Source organism: Cupressus sempervirens, chromosome 5 (assembly GCF_028749045.1).
Source record: "Cupressus sempervirens isolate cs-2001-9-10 chromosome 5, ASM2874904v1, whole genome shotgun sequence".
Lineage (NCBI taxonomy): Eukaryota > Viridiplantae > Streptophyta > Pinopsida > Cupressales > Cupressaceae > Cupressus > Cupressus sempervirens.
In genome coordinates this window covers 310,496,297-310,517,369 of record NC_143122.1, presented here as the reverse complement: position 1 = coordinate 310,517,369, position 21,073 = coordinate 310,496,297, and the positions used below count along the sequence as shown (strand labels likewise).

The window sequence follows — 21,073 nt, the reverse complement described above, 5'->3', positions numbered from 1 at the left end:
AAGTGCAAGATTGAGATAGTAACTAGACAACAAATATAAATAGGATGTTTGCCAGATAGAGATATACACCAACAAAGATATTTGAAAGTCATCACGGAACAAAATTATATTTGCAAACAAAGATGGTGCTCGAACTTGCCAGATCCAAGTAAAGTATTTCCAAATTGAATAGGACATGCTTGAATCTTGCCGAAATTGCATCAAGCCAACTAGGGAAGATCTCTCTCTTTTGAAATGGGGACAATCAAAACACCAAGAAGAATTGGCAATACCAAAAATAACTAGATGAGTGCCAAATCAATCCAAGCCGACGGACATATATACCCCGTCGAGGGAGATACTAAGTGTTGACACGACACGACAAACACGTATGAATAAATTAAAATTGAAATGGGCCCCGAGATATACCAAATCAATCGATCCCATATATAAAGTTTTTAATATCTCATTTATATTATGACGGGAACATTACTGTATCATCATATTCTTTTCCTTTTCTTTGTGAGAATCCCTTAGCCACCAACTGTGCTTTGTATTTGTCAACCATTCCATCAGATTTGTACTTGACTTTGTACACCCACTTGCACCCAATGGGTTTGTTCCCTGGTGGAATATCAAAAAGAACAGATGTATTGTTTTTCAAAAGGCTGTGATGTTCGGATTCCATAATTGTTTCCCATTCAGGTTTTCCTTTTGCCTCTAAATGATCCCGGGCCTCATAAATACTCTGAATGTTAGTCATAAGAGAAAAGCTAACCATATTTTGCTTACTGTTACCTTTGCGCGAACTACCCTCAACCAGTTCAACATCCCAAACATCAATGAGTTTTTCCCACTACTTAGGACACAATGTAGAAACACGTTCACCCAAATCAGCACGGTCACCATGACTTGGGCTGTGTTGAACTATATCATCTGGGTGCTGATCTAGGTTGTCTGAAGGGAAATCTATTGGTATGGGTATTTACCTAGGAGACTATAAACAAAAATGCAATGATAGATTCAGCAATCTGAGATTTCAATTGATGTCAAAAAATTACAATCAAGATGGGGCTCAAGAAAACCTTGCACCTTGGTCTTCTAATGATTATTCTATGTTGAAAGTCATGGAAGAGATGTTGGTGCTGCTCCTTGAGTATGATAGCACTGCGAATTGCAATGCTGATGTTATCCAATTTCTGATTTTATTACTGCCTTACTGTTGTAGGACTGATGAATTATGATCTGAGTATCCCTGCTGCTGTATCTCCTGATGTAGGGGAAAATCATTCAAATGCCTTTGCTGATGTATGTGAGGGGATCTCTGATACGGGCGTTGACCTCCCAAAGTATAACCCTACTGTTGTCACCCCGATCACTTTTGCTGATGTATCTCTGATGAACACAATTGTATACTCATATAGCAGCTCCTCCTCTGCTACCTGTGATGAATGTATATGGAGTTCTATTGTCACAGTGCTATGAATATGACTACATCCCACTATCTTTGATTATCAAAGAGGTGCGCATATGAATATATGGCACTGCCCCACTGTCGCAAGGATGTATACAGTCGCTGCTCTTGCTACGATTGATGTTGGTATGCCAGTGTGAATCACTGGTAATGATAAGATCACTGATCTTCAAATCACAAGACATGAAAGTATGAAATGCTGATAATGTTGCCAATCTATTAGCCCAATTCGGTCTTGAAGAGACTTCACCAAATTGGGATCGATAATAGACTATGAAGGATTTCTCACATCCAAAACTGCAATCTCCCAATGAATTCCGATGAGGAATTACAAAGACATGTGAATACAAAGCTGATCAATTATTATGATGCTTTCACAATGCCAATATAAATATGATGTTTCATTGCAAATCAAGCAAGTTGGCTAGTCATATTATGGCACCACACTATGATTTTAAAATAGCTTCACACCAAGGGAAGGTGATGCTAGAAGCGCACCACCCAAGATGGGCCACCTTGCAACACTTATAGCTCACGGGGGACTATATGAGCTATAAGGCAAAAGTATGAATAGATCCTTCTTAAGAAAGAGGGGGCATGACACTCTCCCCTTATTGGAATTACTTTCCCACAAGCAAATTTTAGTTTATGATGCTCCAAAATTTACTCACTCCCCATATGATATCCTCAACTGACAAGTCCTTCCACTTGACAAGATACTTCTTGATTGTACGGGATTTGAGTCTCCTCTCTTTGAAATCTATTACCTCAACAGGCTCCAATGCAAGCTTGCCTTTGTCAAGTGGCAAAAGCTCTTCCAAAATTGTAACTTGCTGATCAAAAGCCTTCTGGAGACAAGAAACATGAAACACATTATGTATCCTGCTATTCTTTGGAAGCTTTGACTCACTACCACCTCTCTAATTTGCCTAGTTACCTTAAAAATTCCATAGAACTGAGGCTTAAGCTTCTTTGCACCATTCCTCTTCAAAGAAGACTGCCTATAGGGCTATATACGAAGATAGCGAAAATTGCTTTGCTCAAAGCCACACTCAATCTAGTGTTGATCTATGTACATCTTCCACTTTGGGCCCATTATTGTTTATCCTTGAGGGCTGAAGGATATTTTGACTCTCCTGCAACCAATCCTTGTGCTTAGGCATCCTTTTGTCTTCTAATGCCAAATCCACAAATAAAGTAGCCTCATAGCCATAAAGTGCCTTGTAGGGCGACATCCCAAATGACGCATGATAGGTGGTGTTGTAGTAATACTCTCCAACATGTAGCCAACAAATCCATGCCTTTTGTTGCACTGCCACGTAGTCACATAAGTGGTCGTCCACCAACTTGCTCACAATCTCAGTTTGTCCATCCGTTTGGGCTGGTAACTAGTACTCAGGGTTAGCTCAATGCTTGTCAATGTGTAAATATCCATTCATAAAGCATTGAAGAACCTACTATCTCTATCATTGACTATATTCCTTTGAAGCCCATATAACTTGAAATTCTTTTGAAATAACAACTCAACAACTTGAATTGCTCAAAAACTCTATTGGAATGGAAAAGAATTGAGCATGCTTGGTCAAATGATCAATCACCACATAAATGCAATCTTGGGAAGTCCTGAGATGAAACCCATCAAAATGCTCCCCCACTTTTGATTTGTAATGGGTAAGGGTTGAAGTGATCTTGTTGGAAAGGTATGTTTAGACTTGTTTTGCTAGCATGTAGCACGCTCCTTGACAAATTGTTGCACACCATCCTTGAGGCCCTTCCATAAGAACCTGTCACATATATGCCTATATGTCTTGAGGTATCTAGGATGCCCTATGAGTGGCAACTCATGAGCCTCTCTCAAGATCTTCTTCAGTTTTGTCTATGGAACCAAGAAAATCTTATCCTTGTAGTAGGTGACATCATCCACCACCTTGTGCCTATCATCATGTCAATCCATCAATTGGCAAGTGAAGGTATTCTTGGAATACAACAAATGAGACCTTCAATCATCTAAAATCTAGGACAAAGAGCATATGGTTTGTTTTTTGGATAAAGCATCGACAACTACATTCTTCTTCCTCATCACATACTTGATATCAAGGTCAAGCTTGAATCTTGCTACCCTCTTCTGATGTCTCTCATTCAAATCCTTTTGCTCCAAAAATTATCGAAGGTTGTTGTGGTTAGTCTTAGGGCCCATTTGGTTGCAAGAATTGTTGAATGCGGCATTCATCTATGCTGGAATAAGCTCTCCTTTGTTATTCATGCATTCTTAAATTAAATTCTGGAATATCATTTGGATCTGGTTGGTTGACCTCGAAGAGGAGTCGAAAGATGCATATTCTATGTTTGGTTGCAATAATTGAAATAGGAATTGGAATAAGTTTTGTTTTAAAATTTTAATAATTAAATCATTTATTCTTAGTTTGGTAATATTTTTAATAAACAAGATTTTTAAATTAATAAAAATTGGCTTTTTTGATAACTTTTTTAAAAGCCAAATTATTTTAATTAACCTTTATTTTACTTTTTAAATTGACTTTAAAAGTGAAAGATATACTGTAACCTTTGAAATTCATCGAAATTCAATGGACATATTATATTGTATATTATAAATTTAATTCTAAATTAAATTAAATTATTGTGATGAGTATAAGATCAAAACTAAAATCGTTTTATTTTTAAATATATTCAAGTAAACAAAGAATAGAAATAAGTCGAGATCATTAATATGACATTTAAATGATCTTTCAACATAGTTTTAATTATAAGACTAAATACAAGATTTATTTGTAAACATAATTTTATGAAAGTTTAGGAGAGATATCAAATCTGATATTAGTCGTTTTTGTAATTTAAAAGAAATACATATTAAATGTTAAATAATGTTTACCTAGTTTATAACTTATGATGAACGGAGAAAATAGTCCAAAAATGCATTTGAGTGGCAAAATACAATCAATCGGCAAAGTCACAGGCCCGACAACCCATCAAATTGGGTTTAACAAAAATTAGAATAAGAATAAGCTAATCTTACTCCACCTTTTTTTAGAAATTCCGCTATGCTCATTTTGGGGTTAAATTAGGATAGGCGAATTCTAATTCCACTTTTGCATTTGGCAAACAAACGTCAAATGGGCAAATGCGGGTATATTCCTGCTCAATTTTTGCAACCAAACAAGTCACATTTTTTTTGCCAACCAGGTATTGCCTGAACTTGGCCAATGCTTGCATGATTGCAAGCATCTCGTTGTTGTGAATTGCGTACAATCTCCTAGTCCCATTGAGTTAGTGGTTCTCAAATGCAATGGGGTGACGATTCTTCATCAACACTTTTCCAATGCCTTCCCCTAATGTATCACACTAAAGGACAAATGGATGAGAGAAGTCAAGCAATGCCAAAACTGGGCATGTACTCATAGTCTCCTTGAACTTATTGAAAGCATGCTATGACTCCTTTGTCCAATGGAAAGCACCCTAACAGGGCTCCAAGCTTTGAGAATCCCCTCACATATTCCTTGTGGTAGTTGCACAAACCAAAGTTTGTGAGTGCCCTCAAGGAAGGCCAATCAAGGATCTCTTGTATCTTCTCCTGACACACGTGCACTATTAATCTAGCCCAAGTATAAAATCTTTGTCATGTTGAAGTCACACTTAGACTTCTTCGTATGCATTGACTATGCCTTCATGATCGCCAAAACCTCATCCAAGTGTCTCAAATGTTCTTCCCAAGTCTTGCGTATATGAGTATGTCATCCAATAACACCAATAAATACTTCCACTATTCCTTGTTGAAGATGTGTTTCATGCAAGATTGGAAAGTACAAGGCACATTGGCCAATCCAAAAGACATGCCCAAGAACTCATAGTGATCAGTGGCATCAAAAGGTTGTCTTACAAACATCTTTCTCCCTCAAATGAATTTGGTGGTATTAGGATTGGATATCAATATCTGAGAAGTAGATTGAACCATCGAGCTCATACAACAACTCATATATCTGCAGGATGGGTTACTAGTTTGTGATTGTCTTGTTGTTTAGGGCTCAATAGTTGAGCACACCCTAAGAGTCCCATCGTTCTTCACCAATACCATTGGAGATACTAGAATGTTTAGGTGAGGCCTAATGTGCTCCATGTCAAGAAGCTTCTGAATCACCTTTTCTGTCTCATTCTTGAACTTCTTAGGATGGCATTAAGGAGTTGTGATGACTGGTTTCTCTCTCTCATCAGCTCTATCATATGCTCAAAGCCTTTGTTTGGTGGTGTCGCTATGGGAATGTCGCTGAAAACCAAACTGTTTATAGCTGATCATTGTGGCATTGCATATGCTGACCAATCAAAGGTTTGGTTGAAATCAAACTTTATGTTGCCCCTACCACATCATTACGCTTGGAAATCTCCTTCATGTGTTTGGTTGAAACCACTCTAGGCCTTCCATTGGATATTCCTTTCAAAACCACCTTCACATTAACCTTGTATGGGAACTTGAAACGCCTGGAATTCTGAATTTTTTTGTCAAGTTTCCATCTATTGAATGCCCAAATTGACATCCAAATATCATCCAAGTCTACCTTGAAGAAGTCACCTGTGTTTGTGTAGTTCCCCATGGTGATGCTCATTTGTGGTACCATATTTGTCTAGGGTAGGAGCTAGACTTATGCTATCTTGATCTCAAATCCCTCATGCTCAACTATGTGCAATCCTTTCTTGGCGACTACAAAGGTATTGATGAAATTAAGGGTAGCACCATTGTCAAGCATAACAATGACCTGCTTGTTGGTGTGGTTTTTATGCACATTTCAATACAAAATAAAATACCAAAGGTACTCTATCCTCTCTCAAACAAAATCTCCATTGTGCTAAACTATGTGATCACATAGTTAACTCCAAGGTCAAATGTAGGGAGTTCCTCTATTTGGGATAATAGTCTCAATTGGTTTGTTGTATGCTGGTAACCCAAGGGGACTAGGATTTTTACTCTAATCCAAGTTTTATCGACTCTAAACTCCACCCTTAGCCATCTTAGATCGACCCTTGCTCAATCACAAGGTTTATTGGGTGCTTTGGGTGAATGAACAAGAATAGATATGGAAATGTTAATGATGGGAGGGGGGAGGGAGGTCGATGACTCAGTGGGGGGCAAGGGGTGTGCGCTAATTTTCACCCAGTTGTTCCATGCCCACATTGTTGATTCATTGATCCCCAACTCTCATGAACATGGAATAAGAATGTTAGCAACCAACTATTGCCTCCCACCTCTGACTTGGATGGGAAAGTATAGTTGGTAAGTTGGGTGGTCCCTACTCTTTTAAAGGGCGAATAATAGGGGTAACTTTGGTTGTGATTTAGTGATCCCCAATAACAACTAAAATTGCCTCCACCCTTCACACCCACCTATGTGACTTTCTTATTCTTTTTTCTGGATGGTTGATGTGTGATGGGTGATGTGTGATTGATTCTTTGACTATATTTTGGTTCTTGTAGACTTCTACAAAAACTTCCAAAAATAAAATGCAAAAGAGGATGGTTTTAGGAAGACAATTTTAACCTTAAGCTATTCCTATTAATTCAAGAGACCAATACTGTAAAAGTGAAACCAAACCTATCCTTGCTTTGCCAATTTCAACAACTCCACAAAAATGGTTCAGTCTTCTAAGTTATCAATTAGATTTTCACATTACACATGTTCACCAACATTTTGAACAATGAACAAAGTAATAGAAGTTAAGTTTATCATTCAAGAGTTCAAGCTAACCTTACACTACAATTGAAAATCATCCAATCATAAAAGGTTTGAATATAACAATTTCACCTTATGTAATGCTACGGATCCTTCGTTCATCTACTAACAACTTGCAAAATAAATCTATTTTAGTGGTAAAAAGGACACCATGCTAACTTGCAAAAGCAAACAAGCATTCATCTGACTTCAATGAATTTTGTTTATTACTAAGTAGTACCTTTGCAACAATTTCTCTCGAGTCTCTTTTGCAAAATGAAAAGATGAGGGCTTATATAGAGGCCTGAAGTACAATGGATGGCCCAAATAACTCTAAGAAATCCTAATTAGGGTTTTCGATAAATAACACCTACAAAATATAAATACTGACCAATAAGAATAGAGGACCTATCTATGGGCCAATAGGAAAATTCCTTGCCACATAGAGGACCTATCTAGAAGCATATGTTCCTTATCTTTATCCTTGATGACAAGTTTGATTCATTTTGACATGGTGATGATGTGGAATCATTTGATTGGTTGAAAACAAGCAAATGCCGCATCATTTTGCTTCTCTTGGATTCTTCCTTTGCACCTCAAACAACATCTCATTATGCTCAACATTCCCATCCTTTAATAACTTTTGTGAAATCATCTTCCTGAAATTTTCTTCTTCATTTGATCTTTATGGTGGCCCTATCCCCTTGATGATCATTCTTTTAGCTCCCTTGAAGTTGTTTCCATTATTTATTCTTCTTGTGTGGTTATTTCTTTAAATCATTGTACTTGACTTCATGTTGAATGCAACCCTTCACTTGAATCTTCTTGTCTTGCTTGATAAATCTTTTGAAATTGCCTCGGCCTTAAGATTTCCTTGTTGATCTTGAGGTAGTAATTGCCTTCATACATGAAAAGCCCGAACTTAAACATTATCCTCTCTCCTTGCGTGATCCTTCAATTCACCTTCCTCCTTGACTTTGAATCCCTGCTTGGAGCTTATCCTTGAGCTAGCCTTCTTATATTGATATCTTTTCTTGAACCTCATCCCCAGTGATCATCTTCATTTAATCCTTGTAAGAAAACGACAGAACATTAATGATCAAGAACATGAAAGGAATCAACCTGCGATGTTATTTCAGATGCTTTTCAATTATTTACAAACATACAACTTACAATCTTTAACATCTTAATTCCAGCTTATGCATTTCATGAAAGCAAGTTCTGGTTTTGATTTGATATTGCCTTTGATTCTTTCAGAAAATGCATGTTCTTGATTGAATTTACACTAGTTTGATCAACATTTCGTCCTTATGCATGATCAAATTCGTTCCTTGCTGTATTTGTTGAAATTTGCTTTGTCTTGAAGAGGATTGAATTTGTGAGTTGAATGGTTATTTCTTTTCATTTTTATAGGTTTGTGAATCCTTTATTAAGGAGTTTTGACTCGTGTTTTTTTTTTCCATAAAAAAATCAATAGAACTCCTGTTCTCTTTCACAAGCAATTTGCAAATAAGCTTTTGATTTTCTCCCTTTAGGCAATTTGCAACCAAAAAAAAACAATAAGGCTTTTGATTTTCTTGATTTGCAAGGCATATGGCGACTCAATTCTAATTGGTGAAAATTTGATCCCACATAGGGACAAAATTAATCCTCACTTTCATTTCAACATTTTTCCTTACTTTTGATGCAACCCCCCACACGTAATTTGATTTTTAGCCTTTAGTGGAAAATGGAACCTCATATGGATTGTTTTGTTCAACTTTTGTCCCAACATTTATATCAACATCTGATGCGACCCCCATAGGTAATTTGGTCTTAGTGGAAAATCAAACCTTTGGGATCGTTTTTATTTCCAACATTTATCCCAACATTTATTCATATTTTTTATGTGACCCACCATAGGTAATTTGACCTTTTGCTTTGAGTGGAAAATCCAAACTTCATCAGGACAAAAATTAATTTTCAACATTAGCTTGCAACTGCTTAGTATTCTAGATGATTTCCTTGATATCTTGGTAACTTTTTGCACTTTGGCTTGATCAACCTCAAACATGTACAACCTGTTGGAGTTTGTAGCTGCGATAGAAATGTTTATCTGTGGGCGTTAATTCCATTATAGTCACCTTCAGCTGAAAGGAAGTTTATGATAATTGCAATATTAAATATAAAGATGTGTCATTCATCATGCGTTAAGACATGGAAATACGAAGAGTTGTATTGGTAATAGAGTTATATTTGTTGGGAATTTGAAGAGACCTTCCGTTGTAAAGTGAAGAGTCTCTCGTGTTATATATATCTCATCTACCAAAAGGCATTGTATACTTGAAGTATATTTTCAATAAAATGATCTTTTGTTGTGTGGTTGGGTTTTCCTCTTCATTCTCAAAGGGTTTTCCCAGGATAATTATGTGTGTCTCTTGCATCTTTTCTAGTTATTCGTTATTGCTGTTTATCTGATTTCTGGGCACCACAGCACCATGTTGTTACTTGAATTATATTTGTTGAAGGTTTTAGTGGAAATCCTCTACATTTTTGAAACGTGTTGATATTTTCTGCATTCATGCCGATTCATTCTTGGCATCTTGTGGATCAAGTATCGAGTGTTGCCTTGTAGTAGAGGTGTGAATTCTTGCGTATCATTTATGCTTATTATTATGTAACCGCCATGAGCATGTTATAGACTCTACCAAGAACGAGATGTTATGAGGAGAAGCGGGTTGTTACATCAGAACACAGAGCGACAAAAGTCATTGTTATTTTTATTACTATGCATGATCAAGTGATACATTCACAAATGGTGCATGCAATAATGGACAGTTAAGAAAGAAAACAAGAGCGTATTCTAGCTCTCTCCATTGACTAGAAAGTTTGATGAAAAGCTCTCATTTGTATGCTTGAGAGTTCCTGTACAGATATACACACTCGACCTGTATTTTGATAGTTTGGATCAATCTCATCCCTGATTTTGGAGTAAATATTTTGATCATGATCGATCAGTTTCCCAGCCTTGATGCATACTGTTTTGGTTGGCATCTTTCATGGATGCATTCTCAGCAATTTGTATCATGCGATGTGAGATAAGGTGGTGTTTTGACCACCAACGGAGGTTAATTCAAGATTTTTTTTTTTTTAAAATTTTGAATCTTCTAATAAGTTATGTTGCAATTCATAGTGTGTTGTTCTTTCACATATGTTTCACAATGCTTTGCGATGGGGAAAATATTTGAAGGTATATTTACAGACAGATGGTATATGATCAGAGGAAGTAATGACAGTTTAACAGAGAGACTTGATCATTTTCCTTGGTCTCTATTCATTCATCTGCAGTTGTTGTTGTCAAGTCTTCTTCGTCAAGTGTTCATGTACAACAATCTACGATCAATTTGTGTCTTGATTGCATGAATCCGTCATATGCTTATTGTGGTATAATTATTCAGTCCATGATCGTTTAGCTTCTCTGTGGGTTCTTTTGAGAGGCGTTATTCTAGCATATGTTATTTCTGACTACGTCCTTGGCATCGACTATGTCTTATTCTTTTCTTGTTGAGAGGTGTTATTCTGGTATACGTTATTCATTGACAGAAGGCTTGGGTTTGCTAAGTTCGTGTATTTCATACTATGCATGTGGCCATAAAAGAGTTTTTTTTCTGCCAAGTATAATCTAAAGATTTGGGTCAGATACTCGAACCTTTTGTCAAGCTCAACCTCTTCATATTCATATATGTGTGATTCTTGTTTCTGTTTGTGTCAACATCAAGTTTTGGGCATCGCGTCCTTGGTGGCCAACATTGACCACATGGAATCATATATTTTTTTGGCTCTCGATTACCGTTTCCTTCTCTTAATCAGCAAGCTTGATCTTGATGATATGTGTAGACTACAAAAACTCTAGTTCGGGTACGGGTTGCAGAGATATGTATTGCATGAAATTGCTAAGTATCCTATGATTTTTAAAGTTCTGTTATAGCCAAAAATAGTGGTTACCTTTCAGTATTATGAATGTTGATTATAAATAGCGGCTGATCTTTTATCTCTCATCGTTGTAGGATGCAACAAGAAAGGCAATAAGTTGCTTTAGTTAAGAGGGAGATGTTGAGCTTTAGAGGGAGGATTCATAATTAAGAGAGAGTACTTATGGAATCCCCTTCATTCTAATATATGCTTGTGATGTTTGCGGTATTTGTAAAATTTGAGACTTAAATGGAACTAAGTCTTGTTTTGTTATGCCTATTTCTATTCTTGTGTGAATAAATGAGATTGTAAGAATCAACTATGATAACTCTTTCCCTCTGGGAGTGATCATCATGTGGAGAGAATACGTGATGGGACTTGGATGTCACGTTGAGTGATTCCATGACAGTTCATGTGGAGAGAATCTATGATTAAAGGCTTAGCTGGGATTCTTACAAATCTATCATGTTGAGTGATTCCATGATTATTAATAATGAGTAAATTGTTCTCTTTGTGTCATGTTGAGAGATTCAATGACAACATCATGAAAACTGTTTATGTTTCCAGCAGGGTTTTCGTGTTGAGTGATTCCATGAAATTTCATAGGATCTATGTGGTTAGATATTATCTTTGACATTTTCATTGCAGCCTTGTGTTATTGTTCAGCTAAAGATTACTCTCTCGCTAAGAGGGAGTGTTGGAGTTTGTAGCTGCGAAAGAAATCTTTATCTTTGGGTGTTAATTCCATTACAGTCACCTTCAGCTGAAAAAGACGTTTATGATAATTGTAATATTAAATATAAAGACATGTGTCATTCATCATGCATTAAGGCATGGAAATATGAAGAATTGTATTTGTAATAAAGAGTTATATTGTTGGGAATTTCAAGAGACCTTCCGTTATAAAGTGAAGAGTCTCTCGTGTTATATATATCACATATAGCAAAAGGCATTGTACACTTGAAGTTTATTATCAATAAAATGATTTTTTATTGTGTGGCTAGGTTTTTCCCTTCATTCTCGAAAGGTTTTCCCAAGATAATTATGTGTCTCTTGCATCTTTTTTGGTTATTCATTATTGTTGTTTATCTGATTTCTAGGCTCAAAATCCAACACGACCCAACTTGATACTCACTAAAAATAGAAATTTCCTAAATTGACCCATTAGTTCTAATGACACTTTCTAAAATTAAGAAAAGCAAAAAAAAAACATTTTTCTAAAAATAGAAAGTTGTCTAAAATCATCTCGGGATGTTGTATTTTCTCCATCAACCTATTTGAACACATATTTACCTTGTTGCCACCAACCCAAAGACCAGCAATGGTTCTAGCACTATGAGAGCGACCTATTCACCCTTCCTATTGAAGACATTTGAAATGTTTATTTGATGACATTTTGAATCTGACTAAACACCTCAAAATTTGACTCTTTGCATAATAAAAGACTAGAGACTAAAACTAGGACACCTAAGACAACCACTAAACTACTAAGCAAAAATTAGGGTACCCATTTGCTATAGGTGTATGTGTTCACAATACAACATTGCACTCCCTCTAGAACCATAAACACAAAGTATATTGCATCATGGAGTATCGAAAAAGGAAGCAATGACACCTCATTTCCTCATGAGTGTAGCAATCTTCTTTGCATGTGGTGGCACCTCATCATACAATTCGATTTCTACAATCAATATTGCATGCCACCTTAATGTAATGGATCTTCCCCTTTCTAAGTCATCTATGACCCAACTCCCATGGCTCCTTACAACTGAACAAGATTACCTTCTCTTTAGATCTTGTTGGGTTGCATCATCGTTTGGACTCTTCTTTTAAATGGCTTCTTGCTTTGTCCTTATGTGTGATGGGTGGCTTAGGGTAAGTTTGATTTTTGGAGGTTGGTGTTGATATGTCGGGAGTCATCTTGATTGCCTCCATGAGTGTGCTAGGACTTAGGACCTTGACCTGACCCCTCAAAGGGTCTATCAAACCACCCATGAATAGTGCGATCAATCTCCTCTCCTTAATGTCAATCACTAAAGAAGAAAGACATTGGAACTCTGTAATATAGCTACTTGGGATCCACAAAATTGCATTTAGAGTTCGACAATTTCCACAAAATCGTGGTGCAATTTCGTAACTTCTTTTGACAAATTTTGGCAAAATTGCGGTTTCGAAGTTTTTTGCGAGGGAGTGGTAAAAAAAGATAGGGTTAGTCTCCATTTTTTTTATCAACAAAACAATGTTTTTTTTGAGAAGTTGATCTTGCTCTCTAGATAATGGGAAGGATGGCTTTGAAACCCAACATCAATCTAGAAGACGCTCAACTTGTTCTTGTTCTTGTTCTTGATCATGTACAGGAGTTTTGCCAAAAGTGGTTGGATCAAAAGTACAACTAGGCAGGTTCTCAACAACTGGCTCATGTTGCAGAGCAGTCATGAAGAGGAGTCAACCTTAAATGCATTTGTGGCTAAATGACTTGCAGATTATGTCAAGACTTATGTAGGGTAGTGTTCTAACCATTTCTCCCATTGCCACATTGCAAATGGGAACCCCCCCCGCTTCTCTTTTCACTAAATAAGCCAAGTCATTTTGCAATTAGTGTCATCTCCTGACCCGTGAAATACTATGGTGATTTATGATAAGTTTGGAATCAAGCATCATTTGCCTTTAATGTTTCTATCCTACAGACTTTGAGAGAGAAAGTTTTGTGATTAAGGGGATAGTGAAATTTGACTAGGTGTGGATAAAGGGAAAATCTTTCGAAGGCCTACTAATGAAGTTTTAACTTTTAACTACTTCGATGAACTTACTTATTTTAGGAATTCCTATTTTTAGTAAGTTTTGTTGTGTCTCCATTTGGCCTAACTTTGAGTTTGGGAATGTGAATTCTCCATGTGCAAGGAATTCTTCTTTGAAGTATAAATCCCTATTCACCTCCAAAGTGCGTCCAAGCATTCAAATGGCATGAAAAATTTAAAAAAATTGCCTATGGAGAAATTCATCCTCTCCCTTTGATATGTGCTCCAACATTCAAAACATGGATCATGTTGAATTTTGACCATGGCAATGAAGTGGACATACCCTCCCTAGTATCTCAAATGTGCCCTAGCACTCTAAATCTTTCACCACCTATCAATTGTGCCAAGAATTCAAGGATGGAACTTGAAGATAGAATATGAATGAGAGAATTCAAACCTAAGACTGGAGAAATCAAATGGAACTTAAGGAGATGATGTATCCAAATTTTGATGAAGTTTGGAGAAAATACTTATCCATGTCTAAAGTGTGCCCAAGGAGAGGAATCTTTCCACTACAAGGATTTGCGATGCCCAAAATGCACCCTTGAGCGTAAAATCGCAATGATGAAGGATTTGTGATTTGAAGGATAATCCTTCCACCTATCTTATATATGCTTAAGGTGGAGAAATGCGATGAGGTGAGAAATTTAATGTTTAGGGTGATGTTTTTGATGAATACGGGGTCTTGATAGTTAGAGGATGATAGACATTAGTGCAAGAAGGATCTAGGATGAAGAAATCAATTCTAAGCAAGTACAAGGACAATATGAGAAATTCAATTTAGGGCATTCAAATTCTATGCATTCAACCTCTAGAATTCCAGTCCTAGACAATTCAAACATTGCACAAGTAGAAATAGAAATAATCAACATCTTGAATTTCCTCTGAAAATCCACGATCAAAAGTCAAAAAGTTCAAGTGTGAAAGATTTCAAGAATGATATAATTGTCAACAAAAGAGTCTGATCCATTTCAAGCAAATGAATTCCTAAGCAAGTACATAAAGGAAGAAAATGATCAAAAAGGAATAATTCCAGAAGAGTTTTGCAAATGGGATTGCAAGCTTTGGGTTTAACCATGGAGGAAACTTTGTAGTTAAGTGCACTCTAGCTGGAATAATACTGGGATGGGTGACCTCCTGGGAAGTCTCGGTGCTTCGCCCCAATGAGCATCACCTAGATCCAATGGGTGCCAAGTGTTCCATTTATTATCATGAGAGATGGATTCATGTTGAATCATTGCTCATGAAACATGAGTCAATGAGTTTGACTCAAAATCACACAGTTAAGTCTTGATATCACAATTTTACTTGCTATGGAAATTATCTCTTACTTATCAATTGATGAGCTTAAGGGGCTTTCTAATGAATGGTTCATAAGGCACAATACTTGGTGAAGGTTTTGCAATTAGGGTTGCAAGCTTTGGGTTTAACCATCGAGGAAAATCTGTAGTTAAGCACACTTAGGCTGGAGTAGCGGTGCTTCACCCCTGCGAGCATCACCTAGATCCAATGAGTGCTAAGTGTTCCATTTATTCTCATGAGAGATGGATTCATGTTGAATCACTACTCATGAAACATGGGTCAATGAGTTTGACTCAAAATCACACAGTTAAATCCTAATAGCAATATCACAATTTGACTTGCTATGGATATTATCTCCTACTTATCAATTGATGAGCTTAAGGGGCTTTCTAGTGAATGGTTCATAAGGCACAATACTTGGTGAAGGTTTTGCAAGCTTTGGGTTTAACCATGGAGGAAACTCTGTAGTTAAGTGCGCTCAGGTTGGAGTAGTATTGGGATGGCTGACCTCCCAGGAAGTCTCAGTGCTTCATCCTTGTGAGCATCACCTAGACCCAATGAGTGCTAAGTGTTCCATTTATTCTCATTAGAGATGGATTCATGTTGAATCACTACTCATGAAACATGGGTCAATGAGTTTGACTCAAAATCACACAGTTAAATCCTAATAGCAATATCACAATTTGACTTGCTGTGGAAATTATCTCCTACTTATCCACAAGAGTTATTTCAAAGTTAGAACCCTGGTCACAAAATGATGCAACTTGAAAATATTGCCCCTGATGAGTTACCAATCTATAGGGCACCCATCATTCTAACATGGCGCAAATTCATCTTCACTGCCTAATCAAAGATCTTCAAGACAATATGTCCAAATTCACTCCATTTAAAGAGAGGAATAAAGAATGGGCTATTTTGAGCGAGAGTTATTGAATGCCTAGTGGGCATGCTGTTTTCTCACCCCACTTTCCTGCTAGCGGGTGTATTGTTTTCTCATTAGGCGACTTGTCCCCACTTTTTTGTGCCACATAAGCTATTGTTAGTAAAACCTTGATGAGGGTTCCATCTTGTAATCTTGGTCCTTGGTTTCAAGTAGAACTTGGTTGTTCATTTATGGAAGGACTTCCATAAAAGGTGATGCCTTTTCATTTGGAATTCATAGTTAGCTCATTAGAAGTGAAGAGCTCTTGCTCCTTAGTGTAAAAGTGGAATAAGAGGAGGAGAGGACAATGTTGTAAGACATGGAGAAATAAAATCTGATTTCATTGAAGATATGATGGATTTATTTTTATTTCAACTTGTTGCATGGCAAATTTCCAATTTTTCAATTAATAGAAAAGTGCTTGATTTCAAAAGAAAATGTAACGGTGTTTGATGAATTTCGATGGTTCATACTTCTGCATCTTGCTGATTATAAGTTGCAGTGTAAAATTAGTCTGACCTATTTTATATGAATGCTTAACTTTGATTATTGAATGTGCATTTTTTCGTTATGTTGGTTTTCATTATGATATGAAAAATCTTTGCATAACCCTTGGAAGATTGCATCACTTCCTATGGAGTCATTGCTAGGCTTGGCAGAATAGAAATTGGTTTATTTGGAATTCATCCAATAGAGCACTATCCATTAATATCATTGCCCTTAGGAGTAGATTTAGATCCTTCTAACCCTTTTACCCTTTAATTCCAGTTCATTTCAGTTGTGTCCATTCGAAGGAGAAGTATCATGAGATCGCAATATCCAATGAAGAAGTTCCAGACAACATTGCACAAGAAGTGAAGAACGATTGAAATGTAAGTATACTTGGATTACTATCACACATCAAGCCAAGCAAGCTCATATCCAACATAAAGTTGCATATTCGCAATACAAACCTTGGAGTCACCTCTACTATCTTTGCAATCTTAGCATACAATGGGGTCTTTTCTGAAGAGAGGATAGAGTGTTCTTTGGTACTTTATTTTGTGTTTTGTGGTCATAGAACACCCATCAACAAGTAGTAGAATGATCATTAAGGGAGGGTATTAAATTAATATTGTAATATTTAGTATAATGGTTGTGTAAGTAATTTTCTTTGAAGTCAATTTTCAATAACTTTTTGCTCTTTAAGTTGTTTAGTTAGTTTAGTACCTTTCTCTTATGTCTTTAGTTCTTGATCATTTCCATTATGGAAAGATCTTCTTGTAATTTCTTATTTAAGGAGTATTCTTTTCCTATGCTTAGCTAATTCATATCTCAGTCAATTATCATTTCATATGATGCTTGCACACTATCATCCTAGACCCACACACTCATCGTGGATAGAGAGCTCACTGAACTGCCTGAGAGATTTCTGTGACCTGTATTTCTGTTTTCTAAAGTCTTAATAGTTTAATTAATTTATATAATTAAGTAGTGGACAAACTTGAGGCTCATAGTTATTTGAAAGTTTGTTAGAAATGGAGAGCTGAGATCCAAATCCTCGAAGGTGTCTGCTCCTTCATGGTGGCTCATTTTGGGATCTGAAAACAATCTCTGGTAACATTGTCCACTAGAACAATTTGAACTTTTACCTAAAATGGTCTTCTCTTAGCCCTTGAATGGGGTAAAGGTGATTTCACTATTATTCAAACCTTAATAATATAATATCCAAAAATCTTCTATAATATTGTCCTCCACTTGAGCATTTGAACTTTTAGAGAATGAACTATACTTAATCTGTGAATTGGGAAAGGTGATTTTGTTGTTATTCAAACCTTTTATGCTATGCAAACTTGCATGTTTTATGCACACACTGCCTTTGTACATTCACCGGCTTCTCTTGATTTAATGAGGGAGTAAATAATGAGGCTAAGTATAAGAAAGGTTTTGAATGCAATTGATATTGTTGCCTTTATGGCCTCCCCATAAAGATTGTATCAGACTTACTTGGGATAAGCCCTAATAAACAGCTATGTGATTTTATTAATATGACAAAGAACTGAATTCCTCTTGTTTCTGAAGATTTTTTTATTTTACTGTCTTTTGAATTGAAGTGCTTCTCAAACATAGGATGAGCTATCTTGTGCACTACACTGAAATGTGCACTTTGATCATAATACATTCAATAAATGCTTGTAGCTTCAACCCTGTTAGCAAGAATTTGTTGGGACAAAAGTTGTACAATGTGATTATGAAATAACAGGGATTTCAGAATAATATTTTCCTTTTATTTCCTGTTAATGCAATAGCCTCGTTCTTATTTGAGCACGTGGAGAAGCTAGAGAAGGTCCTGGTGGTAAGTCTGATTTAAACATATTACCTTTATGATATAAAGCTATGAAGATGCTATCTATCTGGCAACATCATGTGAAGAAGGCTCATCAACTACGTTCAAATTTTGAAGAGACTCACTTCAATGATCGAGCAGCCAAGAATTACATTATGCAATCAGATAGTTGAGCTCTAAAATCAGTTTGCAAAGCAAAATGTAAGCTATATTCTTCTGAACCCCCTTTTGAAAGGGTTGGGAAAACACAGGAGGGATAGGAAATCATAGGAAAGGACCAACCTTAGAAGTATCAATGCTGATGAAAAACTCATACTTCATTGTTTATTTCACAGTTCTAAAATTTGTCTGGAACTCATAGAACTCTACTGTCCTCAGGAGCCAGATGTGATTGACAAGTAACTTGCTGGAAACTTGAGCTTGTGGTGAATACATGCTGAATTTACTGAGTTTTTTCCAGACTTTCTGGCAAGTACTCGCTAGAAACAAGCCAGGTGGCAGATTTTTTTATTATTTTTTTATTATTATTATTTTTACATTTATTTTCCTTGTCTTGTGTTTGAATGATTTTTCTACAATCTGCCTGGCTTCTCACTTTCTTAGTTTATTGTTTATGATTATTAAGAGTAATTTGCATGCTGTTTGAGTTTTTTTTAATAAATTTATATATATATTTTTAATTTGCCAAGCCTTTAGTCCAGCTCAAGTGTTTTGCTGTTGAGTTGGAGTTGGTAAAATATGATTATTGATCTATAAACCATAGTTTCTTTCCTGGCTGACTTGATATGGTAACATGGAACAATAAGTTTTTGAACCTGGCGTCCAACAGGATTTATAAGTGAATTGCAGAGGGTATTGGCTGTTTTGTGGTGTTAAGGTTCTTTTTGATAAATATAATTTCAACAACACCTATTATATTAACATTTTTGACAATGATCTACTGTCTTGTTCATTGCACCAACTGTATATGTCTTGTTCGAAAGCTATTGTGATATATTAAAACCAATGACATGTGATGACCTTTATATGCAGGCTACTTATTCTGGTGCAATTTTAGAAGTATGCATGAGAAAGCTTGCATTCTATCCTGACATTCTCTCCTTTATTGAGGAAGAAGCAGATGATTTTAATTCTCTTCATGTTCAGTATCATTATGGCTCACCTCCAAAACTAATCATGTTGGATGAAGATGGCAATCATAAGGAAATTATCAGGTTAGTTATTATATGTCAAATCTTCTGTCATTTGAAGCAGGAAAGTTATATTGTTTATGCTTCTTTTGCACATTTCACAATTGAATGCAATTACAATCACTGACAGCTGATGAACAAATTATACTTGTAATCCCGACTTGCTAATTTGAGAATGAATTACTCTTTAAACTAAGCAATGAGTTATTAAATATCTGCATTGATGAAAAAATGTCAGACTCCTGTCTTTGCTTCAACTGCCGGGTATTGATCTGTAGGATCTACTAGTAGTGCTGGATCAAGCCAACAGTCATTATGTATTCTCAACTATATCTTTTGTATTTTTCTTCCAAACCAATTTGTTGCAAAAATAGGCAAAACAAAAATGTCTATTTATATTAGCAATTTACATGGCTCTCTTGTAGCCCTGGTGAGTGCTGTAGAAAGCTAATTCCAATATGCTTTTTATTTTGTACTGAAACTAATATTAATTAATTTTTTAGACCTTAATTCTTATTGGCATACCTTCCGTTGCTATCATCTACAGGATTGATAATTGGAAGCGAGAACATATCCTTCAGTTCCTGAGGGAAAAGGTCAGGACTAAAGTAACGAGTAGTTAAAGGTACTAAATGAGCATCTTTATGTAAGAGGGAACTTATAAGCTTCACCTTTGTGTAGGACGATATGTTCTATGCTCCCATGATTGTGTTTCCATTTACAAATTTAATATAAGTGGAAAGGTTCAGGCTTGCTGTTGTTGATGCCTTTAGTGTGCTTATTAAATCTGTAGGATGCATTATTTTACACAAAATTTAACTTGTTAGAAACTCTGAGCCATATGCAAGTGTCCAGTGGGAAGCGAAGCTTCATGGATATAGAACACAAACAATGGAGCTTTAAATTTTAAATTTTATTTGGCCCAAACCATGGAGCTTTGAAAGAACTTTGTAATGATTCACAGCCATGATATGCTATGATTGTGTGGACTTATAAAGAAAGAACTGGTCACCATTGACATTGTAGAATTGTAATCTCAACTTTCATACTTGAGAACTCTTCTAATATGTTTTTATCCAGGAAACTAACGATTGCTTAAGTTGCTGGCTGCACTACATTAAATTTAACCAAAAGATTAATTTAACTAAAGGAAATAAATAGATGAAAGGCACTCCAAGATGCTGCAATTGTTAAAAAAATAGGTAACATTCCTCATTGAATATCTAATAATGAATACATAGACGACAAGTATACCTTTTTTTCAATGACAACACATGAAAACATAAGCAGTAATGGAAATCAATAGACAAAGGGGCTAGAAGATGCTACAATTGTTAATGTAAATCAGCAGTAGTTCCAATTGAATCCTAATAAGAAATCATAGAAGACAAGAGTGTAAGAGATTTTTGAAAGAC

General features: G+C 36.1%; 1 protein-coding gene across 1 annotated transcript in view; it reads left to right on the top strand.

Annotated features, from left to right (window-relative positions):
* Positions 1 to 20,686, top strand: part of LOC149555876 (selenoprotein family protein) — a 45,047-nt gene extending 24,361 nt beyond the window's left edge. The window contains exons 3-4 of the mRNA XM_089829981.1: positions 19,501 to 19,682; positions 20,206 to 20,686. Coding sequence (XP_089686107.1) covers positions 19,501 to 19,682; positions 20,206 to 20,281 — 258 coding nt within the window. The 3' untranslated portion in view covers positions 20,282 to 20,686. The remainder of the gene's footprint in view (positions 1 to 19,500; positions 19,683 to 20,205) is intronic.
* Positions 20,687 to 21,073: the final 387 nt, after the last annotated feature.